Below are 12,138 nucleotides of genomic sequence, written 5' to 3' on the forward strand. Positions count from 1 at the left end.
AAAGAAGAAAAAAAAGTACAACACAGGAATAGGCCCTTCGGCCCTCCAAGACTGTGCCAATCTCGACGTCCTAACTAAACTAAAAAAAAACCTTCTGCCCTTAGTCCATATCCCTCTATTCCCTCCCTATTCATGTAGCCATCCGGATTCCTCTTAAATGTTGCTAATGTGCCTGCTTCCACCACCTCCTCTGGCAGATTAAAGATTATATGAGATTAAAGTTGTCCGGTAGGTGGGCAGAACAATACTCCCGACTAAAATGTTCTAAGGCTGAGTCCCCAGAGCTGTCTGTCACTCAAATCTGCATGCTTAGTCAGTTCTTAACTGAACCTCTTCATGAAGAAATCTGACTTTACACAAGTAGTCTATGATCTAGTTCTGGAATCTATGACCTAGACCAGCCTATTCTTCCAATCACAGAAGGATCAGTAAGGCTGAATGGCCAGTGAGGAGGAGTGGAAAATATCTCATTGCAACAAAGGAAGCTGTATAAATGCATTGGAAAAAGATTTTCAGAAACATAGTTATATGCATGGAATGCTGCAAAGCAAAACCTTCCCAGCAGCAAATATCTAAAAGTATTCATTTCTTTTGAAAAAAAAACACTTCATTAAGTACAAGACAAATTCATTTCTTAAAAATAAAAGTTGCATCTTAAGATGCTTGGTGCCACTTCCAGACACTATACACAGGAACGGCAGTGGTAAGAATAATGTAGAAACCTTAAAATCACAGGTAATTATGAAACCCCTATTTATAATGCACTTTCTGCTTGCAGTTCTAAAAGTCATTTTTCTAAGTTAAGGTTCAACTATCATTTATAAAAGGGAAATTGTGTTTGACAAATCTATTGACTTTATTTTTGTAGATATAACAAGGTAGATAAAGACGAACCTGTACATGTATTAAAGTTGGACTTTCAAAAGGCACTGAACTAAGTGTCACACAAAAGATTGTCACATCAGATAAAAGGTCGTGGCATTGGAAATTATACAACAGCATTCGTTGAGATTAGTTAAAGGATAGGAAGCAGAGAGCAGGATGAAAGGGTCATTTTCAGGTTGGCAGGCTATTGTTTGTGGAGTACCACACGGGTCAATGCTGGGATCTCAGCTATTTCTAATCTGTATTAATCACTTAGGTGCACGGACCAAATATAATCCAATCGAGCTCGCTGATGATTCAATGCTAGTTGGGAAAGTAAGCTGTCAGAATGACACAAGGAGGGAAATTTAACCCAAGAAAGTGGATTGGAGTTGTCTGGAAGATTAAAGTGTTAAAAATCTAAATCTGAACCATAGCCAGCTCTGACCTGACCATTTCCAGTCTTAACGGAGACTGGATAAAAGTCAACTTGGTTCTAGGAATTTGGTTGCCAAAAAGGCTGTGTGCCTCATATTTATTGAATACTATATACTATTTTAAGTTGAGTTTTGGAGATAAGGACTGCTAAATCAAAGAGGTATGTTCCTTTCCATTGAACCACTGGATCTATTGCACATATCTCACCAACCCTGGCAAGGGTTCCCTTCACACTCCAAACCCTTTGATAGACCCCCAAGTTGTCGATTCCCCCGAGGCCTCCAATTTCCAAACCCCTCCCGAAGATCTCCAATTTCCCCTCCTCAAACCACCAACCTCCGATACTCTTCCTCAGGATCCGATCCCCTCCATACCCCAGGATCAGGGCTCAGGCTTACCTGATCCTCTGGCCTCCTTTCCAGTAGTCCACACTCAACTGGAAGCCAAGCCAGGCTGACTTCCATACTGTGGAATGAAAAGTCCTTATGGTGCGAGGAAACCCTGACTTCCAGGTTTCTCGTGTGCTACTGAGTTTTCCACACTCAGAGGGCCAAGAAGTGAGAACTCCCCCCAGACATCTGCAAAGGGACTTGACAGATTTAGTGAGTGGACAAGAAACTGGCTGATGGAAGATGATGTAGGGAATTGTGAAATTATTCTCTATGGTAGGAAAATTAGAAAAATAGAATGGCCAAAATTCTCCGACCATTCACACCAGTGGGATTCTCTGATCCCGCCGGCAGCACACCTTCAACAGCGGATTTCCCGCCAGCATATGGGGTGACATCAATGGAAATTCCCATTTACAGCATTATAGCAAACAACACACCACCTTCTACCGGCGGGAAACACACGGCTGGGAGGTCAGAGAATCTCGGCCAATATTTTTTAAATGGTGAGAAACTACTTAATTTTATTCAGAGGGATTTGAAGTGTCCTGATACACAGAACACAGAAAGTTAATATGCCGACACAGGAAGGAATTAGGATGACAAATGGCAGTCTTGCTGCAATTGTACCATTCTATGTTCCACTTTGGTCTCAGTGCCAAGTAAGAGATATACTTGCCCTGGATGCAATACCACCAAAGTTCACTAGATTTATTCCTGGGATGAGGAGTGATTGAGGAAAATGGGCCTACAGTTTCTGGCAAGATGGCATGACAGGATAAATGCAGAGAGGCTGTAACACCTCGTCAAAACTATGGGACATATTCTCAGGATAAGGGGTCATTACTTCAGTGCAAAATTGGATGTTCCATCGGGGTCTCCTCTTGAGCTCCCCAGCATCACAGGTGCCAGCCTTCAACCAATTCAATTCACTCCAGGTGATATTAAGAAACAGCTGAAGGCTCTGGACACAGTAAGGGCATATGAGCTCTGACATCCCAGCTGTAGTACTGAAGACCTGTGCTCTTTTGTCCTCAGTGTTGGCATGAGAAGACATTTCTTCACACTCAGAGAATGTGAAACTTAGGAATTCTCCATCCAAGATGCCGTGGATATTGCCATTGAGTACTTTTAAGGCTGAGATCATTAGATTTTTGACTCTAAGGGCATCAAGGGATATGAGGTTTGGGTGAAAAAGCAGAGTTGAGATGATAACTGGAGTCCCTACTGTTACACTGCTGTTTAAACAGCTCTTGTGAAGGTCATTGTTGTTCCATTATTATCATCAGATGGACTCCGAATGAAGAAGAACTCCCTGACAGGATGATAATCTGAATTAACTAGTACGAATTACTTCATATTTAATAAGCATGCCTTTGCTAGATTGGGATACCGCTACCTGAAAACACATTTGGTTATATGGTAAAGTAAAACAAGAAGCGACAGCGAATCAGCTTGCATTTCCTTCAGATAATTTTCAGTTAAAAATGTTCTTTAAAGTTTAAAATGGAATGTGGCTTCCCCTTTCAAAATAGACACAATCAAAATATATTTCCCTTCTAACTATCGAGTGGCAAATGTAACACAGCAACGAATTTTGGTCCCCAAAATATGGGCAGTCCTAAAGACTTCCAATAGCTTGGAATGCAGCTTTATTTTGTTCAAACATTATTTATTATATTAAAATCTAAGCAGAAAATTCTGAATGTGCTTCTGAACTTAAAAGTCAGATTCACGATGTATTTTTTACTCACAATTCTAAACCTTATTCCTTTGTTTTGTTTGTAAACCAGCAACTAAATTATAAAATTCTCACATTCTGAATTTCTGGAATAATATGCAGTACATGATATAAGAGATCAAGAACAAGGCATCAATTGTTATAATTCAGTAGGACTATCTTTGACTCTTTCACATTTGCATCAGTGATTTGAGCTAAACAATTGCCCATTTGGTGAAACAAAAATTTACTTTCAATAGTGGCGTAGGAATCAGATGAAGTGGAGTCAATGTGCATTGGAAGTCTGGACCTGGAATCCAATGACTAATATGTAAGGTCTTCAAGTACATTAAAACAAAATAGCAAGTCTGAAAAATCCTGAGTTCCCTGTTAGTTGTTGGGCTGCAATGTCCCAACTATCTCCTCAGAGTAGTAATCTCTTCAGCATTCACCAAAGCGTTTTTCTTCCTGCAATGTGCTAGCATATCCTTCCAGAGATCACTGCAGCGCAATAAATGCTCATTTCCTAGAGAAACAGGAAAAGAGAAGATAAATGCTGATTTGAATGATTGAGCCACGCAGTGCACTGTAACCTTTAAAATGGTGGGATTGTGGTCAGGGCAGACTTAATGGGCTGAATGGCCTCCTTTTGCACTATAAAGATTCTATGAATTCTATGAAAATCCACAAATCTTGGGACCAAGTTATGGTTTCAGAATTTTCTTGATTATACAATGGCATTTGGATGCCTAACCAAAAACGTGTGAACCAGAAACACCACAGATATAAATACTTACCTGAAACTTATAGCAATGATAAAACAATATAAAGCGGTAATAAAACTTGTTTTACTTATCCAAATACCACTGATCCTTAATGAGCCTTCTCGATTTGTCGTAGTGCCTGAACAGTCTTATGACAAGTCCATGAGTTGCTTGGGTTCGCTCAGAAAAATTCTGGGCAATTGGCACTTGCAAACAATAGTTTTCCAGACAGGAGAAGTGTACAGTGTATTAGTAATCAAAGCATTAGTCCACGTTCTTTGTAACATGGGCAATGTTCTGAAGGTGGAAATTGCTACCTTTGTGACGTGAGGATGTGAGGTAGAATGCCCAGATCAGGGTCAATTCAGATGCTGAGCTGCACTCTGTGGAGCTGGAGGAAACCAATGGCAAAGGCTCAGAGTTCGAGGCTTTGGCCTTTGCAATGTTTCACTATAGGAAATTGTGATGATACCTTTCATTACTTTGCTGATGGTTGAGAGTGGACTGATGGGGTGATAACTGGTCAGATTGGATTCATCTTGCTCTTTGCGAATAGGACATACTTGGGCAATTTCCCATATTGCCAGGTAGATGCCAGTGTTGTAACTGCACTAGAACAGCTTGGCTAAGCGCACGACTAGTTCTGGAGTGCTTGTCTTCAGTACTACAGAGGGGTGTCATGACCCATAGCCTTTGCAATATCCAGTGCCCTCAGCCATTTCTTGATACCACATGGAGTGAATTGAATTGGCTGAAGCCTGACACCTCAACTGCTGGGGGGGCTCAGGAAGAGGCCAATGTAGATCATCCACTTGGCACATCTGGCTGGAAATATCTGCAAATGATTCAGCCTTATCTATTGTACTGATGTAATGAGCCCAACACCATTGGCGATGGGGATATCTTTGAATCATAGAATCATGTGATGACTTCAGCAGGCTAATGAGGTTGGCTTGCTAGAGTATGAACTACCTGATGAGTCCGCTGGGCACCGCAGGGGCTGGGGTGTATTATCGACCCTGATAATCACCTTTTGGTTTGATGTTTTAAGTTTCCTTTCGACTTTGTTTTTGGTTCGGGCTGTTCTACCTTCTTTTTGGGGAGCTGCCCCTTTTAATTTGTCCCTAAGTTAATTTGAGTTAGTTTATTTGGTTGGTGTGAAAAGACATACCTGATGAGTCCTCCACCTTCCGCGCCCGATGGGCACCGCAGGGGCTGGGGTGTATTATAAATCCCGATAACCACATTATGATTTAATGTTTTAAGTTTCCTTTGTGATTAGATTTTGGTTCGGGCAGTTCCCCCTCCTTTTGGGGAGCTGTCCCTTTTAATTTGTCCCCAAGTTAATTTGAGTTTGTTTACTTGGTTGGTATGAAAAGAAATACCTGATGAGTCCTCCCTTTACCTAAAAGAAGTACCTGATGAGTCCTCCCTAAGTTAATTTGAGTTAGTTAAATTTGTTGGTACCTTAAAAGAGATACCTGATGAGTCCAAATTGATGGTTAAATCAGGAAGCCTCATGCTCCCTATTTAAAGCAGGTGTGTCAGTCTCCCTGGCTGCATTTCAGCAGGGAGCAACTGGAGAGCTGACTGTGTACAGATGGTGTAAATAAAGTAACTTGGTGACGGGGCTTCGCCTCCGTGGAGTTATTACACATAGAATACCTACAGTGCCATTGAGTCTGCACCAACTTTCTGACAGTGTCTTACCCAGACCATCTGCCTATCTCTGCAACCCCACGCATTTCTCAAGACTAATCCACCTAACCTACACACCTTGAGACACCAAGAGGCAATTTAGCATGACCAATCAACCTAACCTGAACATCTTTGGACTGTGGGAGCAAACCAGAGCAGCCAGAGGAAACCCATGTAAACACAGGAAAAAGGTGCAAACTCCATACAGTCACCCAAGACCAGAAGTGAACCTGGGTCCCTGGAGCTGTGAGGCAGCAGTGCTAACCACGGTGCCACCGTGCCACCCCTCCTCTGCATCCTCCTCCGTCCATTAAATGTTTAATTGACCAACACCATTCATGGCTGAATGTGGTAGAACTGAAGAAATTTGATCAGACTCACTGATTGTGAGATGGTTTAGCTTTGTTTATAGCACACTGACATGCATGGAGTCCTGTGTTGTAGCTTGTCCAGCTTGTAAAGTAAAGTTTGTAAAATTTATTATTAGTGTCACAAGTAGGTTTACATTAACGTTGCAATGAAGTTACTGTGAAAATCCCCTAGTCGCCGCACTCCGGCGTCTGTTTGGGTATACTGAGGGAAAATTTAGCATGGCCAATGCACCTACCCTGCAAGTGGTGGTGTTTCCATGCATCTGCTGCCCTTGTCCTTCGAGGTGATAAGGGTCACAGGTTTGAAAGGTGCTGTTGAAGGAGTCTTGGTGAGTTTCCGCAGTGCATCTTGTAGATGGTACACACTGCTGTCACTGTGCATCTCTGGTGAAGGGAGTATGTTAAGGTGGTGGATGAAGTGCCAAACAAGTGAGCTTCTTTGTCCTGGATGGTGTTGAATCTCTTGAATATTGTTAAGAGCTGCACCCATTCAGGCAAGAGGAGAGTATACTAATGCAATCCTGCCTTGTAGATTGTGAACAAGGCTTTGGGAGTCAGGAGTGAGTTATTCTCCATAGAATTCTCAGCCTCTGACCTAATCTTGCAACCATAAGATTTATATGATTGTCCAGTTCAGTTCTGGTCAATGGTAATGCCCAGGATGTTGATAGTGGGGGATTCAGCAATGGTAATGCCATTGAATTATAAGAGGAGATGGTTAGATTCTCTCTTGCCTGGCGCTTGTGTGGTGTGAATGTCACTTGCCACTTATTATCCCACACCCAAATGTTGTCCCGCTCTTGCTGCACATGGCATGGGCTGCTTCAGCATCTGAAGAGTCATGAATGGTACATGAACATTGTAGTCTTCTTGAACATTCCCACTTCTGACCTGATGGTGGAGGGAAGGACATTGACGAAGCAGTTAAAGGTGGTTAGGCCGAGGATGCTACCCTGAGGAATTCCAGGAGTGATGTCCCAGAGCTGAGGTGATAAATTCCAATGATGAATCTCAACAGTGCATCTCAGAAGGATATATAATTGCGTGCTACCTGCATGGATATTAATCTATTCTTGCTGGAGGAGGAGGAAGATTAAAGAAGAATTGCCAAACATAGAATCATAGAATCCCGACAGTGCAGAAGGAGGCCATTCGGTCCATCGAGTCTGCACCGACCACTTTCCCAACCAGTCCCTATTCCCGTATCCCCACTTATTTACCCTACTAATCCCATGACACTAAGGTTAATTTATGGCCAATCAACCTAACCCGCACATCTTTGGACTGTGGGATTAAGTCGGATTACCTGGAGGAAACCCATGCAGACACGGGGAGAATGTGCAAACTCCACACAGTCAGTGACTCGAGGCCAGAATTGAACCCGGGTCCCTGGTACTGTGCGGCTGGTAGTCATGATGTGGAGATGCCGGCGTTGGACTGGGGTAAACACAGTAAGAAGTCTCACAACACAAGGTTAAAATCCAACCCTTTGGACTTTAACCTGGTGTTGTGAGACTTCTTACTGTGCGGCAGCAGTGCTAACCACTGTGTCACCGTGCCGCCCATGTCTACTTGCATTTAGATACAAGTTAGAACTCATCCTTAGGCACTTCATACTGCCCCATGTTTAGCAGTGCTCAGGCTCAAATTGTCTTAAAAGTTTAACATCAACTACATTGCATCATACAGATTACAGAAGGCTTCCTTCAAAGTGCATTGATTGTGCAGAATCTGATTTTGCCTTTAGATGGCAGTATGCACCTGAAGAATGAGCTTGTTGGGTTTTTGAAATCAGATGCTGACTAGCTGAATTTTATTCCTTTTATGTCAGAAATATGTTTGCATTGTATACAAACAAGTATTAGCATTTTATCAAACCTATGCATCTATTTTCCATCTTCCTTATTTCTCAGATTGTGTTCCTTTACAGTGAATCATGGTGGAAGGATAAAGACCAGACTGATGTGTTAGCATTGCATCCTTACAATCAAGGTGACAACTTTCCATTGAAACAATGCAGGATTTCCACTGCATTTTACACAAATACGCTTGTTAAGAACAAGTAAATGTTTTATGTTCCTTTGCATCTTCCTTTTCCATAAGTTTTTAGAAATGGTCCAAACTTGTAAGCCTGGAACATGATCAGTAAATATTGCAATGGCTATTTAGGTATATGGGATGTGAGTTACACTGACAAGACTGTAGGAATTATCCACATCTTGTTGCTCTAAGAAAATGGTGATGATGCTCCCGCGACAGTGTTAAAAGGGAATTCCAGGATTTTCACTCAGCATTGATGGAGATTTTGTATTCCATGTCAAACACTTCCAGTGGACACTCATGCGCTAGTAGATGGTAACTGGTTTGTTTGGCAGTTCCACTGGTCATCTCTGACAGGGAAAATGGCGGCTGCCAAACTTCCCACTTGCAAAGACTTCAAGGTCAGTTGGTAGGTTCTGTGGTAAGGCAGTAATGGCCTAGGCCAGTGTCCCCTTATTAAAGAATCAACCATTGACACTCAGTTTGGGTTCTGCCAGGATCACTCAGCTCCTGACCTCATTGCAGCCTTATTCCAAACATGAGCTAAGAGTTGAACTCAAGAGATGAAGTGAGAGTGACATCAAGGCAGCATTTGACCAAGTGTGGCACCAAGGAACCCTAGCAAAATGGGAGTTTTGATTGATGGGAATCAGAGGGTGGACTCTCCACTGGTTGGAGTCATACCTGACACAAAGGAAGATGGTTGTGGTAGTTGGAGATCAATCATCTCAGTTCCAGGACATCACGACAGGAGTTTTTCAGGGTAGTGTCCTAGGCCCAACCATTTTCAGCTGCCTCATTAATGATCTTCCCTCCATCATAAGTTCAAAAGTGGGGTTGTTCGCTGATGATTGCAAAATGTTCAGCACTATTCACTGACCTCAGGTACTGAATAGTCCATGCCCGCATGCAGCAAGACCTAGGGCGGCATGGTAGCACAGTGATTAGCACTGCTGCTTCACAGCTCCAGGGACCTAGGTTCGATTCCCAGCTTGGGTCACTGACTGTGTGGAGTTTGCACATTCTCCTCGTGTCTGCGTGGGTTTCTTCCGGGTGCTCCGGTTTCCTCCCACAGTCCAAAGATGTGCGGGTTAGGTTGATTGGCCATGCTAAAATTGCCCCTTCGTGTCCTGAGGTGCGCAGGTTAGAGGGATTAGCGGGTAAATATGTAGGGATATGGGAGTAGAGCCTAGGTGGGATTGTGGTTGGTGCAGACTCGATGGGCCAAATGGCCTCTTTCTCACTGTAGGGTTTCTATGATTTCTATGACCTGGACAACATTCAGGCTTGGGCTGATCAGTGGCAAGTAACATTCATGCACAAAAGTGCCAGGCAATGACCACCTCCAACAAGACAGAATCTAAGCATCTTCTCTTGACATTCAATGGCATTGCCATCACTGAATCCCCCACTATCAACATGCTGGGAGTTACCATTGACCTGAAACTGAACTGAACTAGTCATATAAACAGGGTGGCTACAAGAGCAGGTCAGGAGCTAAGTATTCTGTGGGGAATAGGTCACCTCCTGACTCTCCGAAGTCTGTCCACAATCTACAAGGCACATGCCAGGAGTGTGATGGAATACTTGCCTGGATGAGTGCAGCTCCAACAACACTCAAGAAGCTCGACACCATCCAGGGCAAAGTAGCCTGCTTGATTGGCACCCCATCCACCATCTTAAACGTACACTCTCTCCTGCACTAACACACAGTGACAGCAATATGTACCATTTACAAGATGCACTGAAGCAACTCACCAAGACTCCTTCAACAATATCTTCAAAACACGCAACCTCTACCAATAGGGGGGGGGAACAGTGACCCAAGCCAGCAATCGAACCTGGGCCCCAGTGCTAACCACTGTGCTATCATGCCGTGCTTCTGATCAGATCATATTTGTTCAAGTACTCACTCAGTCAATCTCTCTTAATGACAGATTAAAGCAACTTCCCCATACCATAATGTCTGTCGTACCTGTCAGTGGTAAACCAAAATCTTGGGGAGCCTTCATTCATCAATAACTGGCTATAATCCCTGCATTTGCTTGGGACTGAGTCATCACCATTTACATTTCTTTTGGCAAAAGCAATCTTTGAGATATGCGATTCTGCTCACCCAAGATGCAGAGGCCTTCTTGTGCTCTTGTGAGTGCAACATTCACTTGGTTTGGATCAGTAATGAAACCCAGATATTTCTTCAGCCAGGCTTTCGAAGGCTGGCTATCGATTTCTTTTCTGAGAAGGGATCGGACTGCAGAAAGAATTACGTAACGCCATTCACTACCTATAGGAAAATAAGAAAAACATTCTTGATCTTTAGATGGAACTTATTGTTACAGCTGTTGAATTCAAAATTGTATATGTGGTAGGAAGAGTGAACGTGATTGCAGATGTTTTATCACAATTACGTTTTATGAAAAGATGGAATTTTCAATGTTGGGAAAGAAAAACTGAACTGGACTATACTACTGCTAACTTTGCATGTTTCGATGTAGTAAGATATATACCTTTGAAAGCATTAACTGTGGAAAAACCAGAGGCTTTAGCAAAACAAAGCTATCTTTTCATATTGTTGCTTCATTTTTTAAGGGGGAAGGTAGGATGTACTCTTGCTGTAGATATCTATATATATATTTGTATATTTAAGGGGACTGTTTACAGATTGAGCTCTATCCTGCAGGCAGTCAGTGTGTCCAGAAAACATTTAGTTCAGATGCTAATTGCTCATTTTAGCCATGTAGTGTTTACTTTGGATAGAGCTAATGGATTTTTGTTTATGAATGGAGATTTTCCCTGGGATTTTGATTAGAGGAATAAAAGATGGATTTAGGTAGGCAGTGTCATGTGATGATGTGGTTAATGGAAAGAGCTAGGCGTGTAGCAGAGAGACAGCTTTTCAGTTCTGACTGGGAATTGCTTGAAGACAGAGGCTTTCTGCAAGCTGCCAAAACTCATTCCCTCTCCGTGAAAGCTTCAAGTCTATCTACACTTATTATAACAAGTATACTTATGGTTGCTAGCTTTAATTAAAATGGCTTCTGAATCTGTAACAGGAATGCTGCTTATTTGGAACTGAAACCGACATAAGTTAGAAATTAAGGTTGTTTCCTTTCATTTTTAAATGTTGTTTAATTGTTAATAGTTAGGCTGCTTCATTTGTTAGAGTTACATTTAAACTGGTATTAAATAACATTTGTTTTACCATAAAAGATCCCTAATCTATCAGCAGAATTACTTCTAAAGCAAAGCATCCTTTCCTCACATTTATGTCAAAATAGAAAAATTATTGGGGTCTAGTCTTCCATCCTAATGGAACTTGGGGTTCTGGTGCAGGACCCTAACACTGTAACATCTCTTTGATTGTACTGAAGCACCTCAGAGTGCAATATGATGTATGTAGAGAACCTGAATATTAGAGCACTGTGAGTAATGGCCATTTTGAAATATTTATAATGTTCTTTCAGATATTTTATGAATTAAGTATATTTTTGCAAAATAAAGTTTATTGTCATGGCTCACCTGCAGTCAGTGCTACCTTCACTGCTCACTGACTCTGTATGGTCAGAATTCTCCAACCATTCACGCACCATCGCCCCTGTCAGAGAGGATGAAGAGTTTGGCATTCAGCCAAGTCTCCATTCACTACAGTGGTACGGGAGAATCCCACCGGTGTGAACTGCCAGAGAATTCCTGTCCATGTGTTTGTGACACAGGAAATCACACTATCCCCGAGGGGTTGTGTACTGTGTCTGCAGGCAGGGGCAGATGGTTCTGAACACAGAAATGGCTTCAAGACTTGAAGATCAGGATCCCAGTATCACCCGTACAACTTTGGCAGTCCTTTGACAGGAGGA

The 12,138-nt window shown here is 42.4% G+C and overlaps 1 protein-coding gene across 1 annotated transcript in view; it reads right to left on the reverse strand.

Annotated features, from left to right (window-relative positions):
- Nucleotides 1-840: 840 nt before the first annotated feature.
- Nucleotides 841-12,138, reverse strand: part of helz2a (helicase with zinc finger 2a) — a 100,475-nt gene continuing 89,177 nt past the window's right edge. Inside the window, exons 19-20 of the mRNA XM_078236486.1 lie at nucleotides 10,401-10,568; nucleotides 841-3,937 (exon numbers count right to left, since the gene is read on the reverse strand). Coding sequence (XP_078092612.1) covers nucleotides 3,828-3,937; nucleotides 10,401-10,568 — 278 coding nt within the window. The 3' untranslated portion in view covers nucleotides 841-3,827. The remainder of the gene's footprint in view (nucleotides 3,938-10,400; nucleotides 10,569-12,138) is intronic.

This window comes from Mustelus asterias, chromosome 20 (genome assembly GCF_964213995.1).
Source record: "Mustelus asterias chromosome 20, sMusAst1.hap1.1, whole genome shotgun sequence".
NCBI classification, from domain to species: domain Eukaryota; kingdom Metazoa; phylum Chordata; class Chondrichthyes; order Carcharhiniformes; family Triakidae; genus Mustelus; species Mustelus asterias.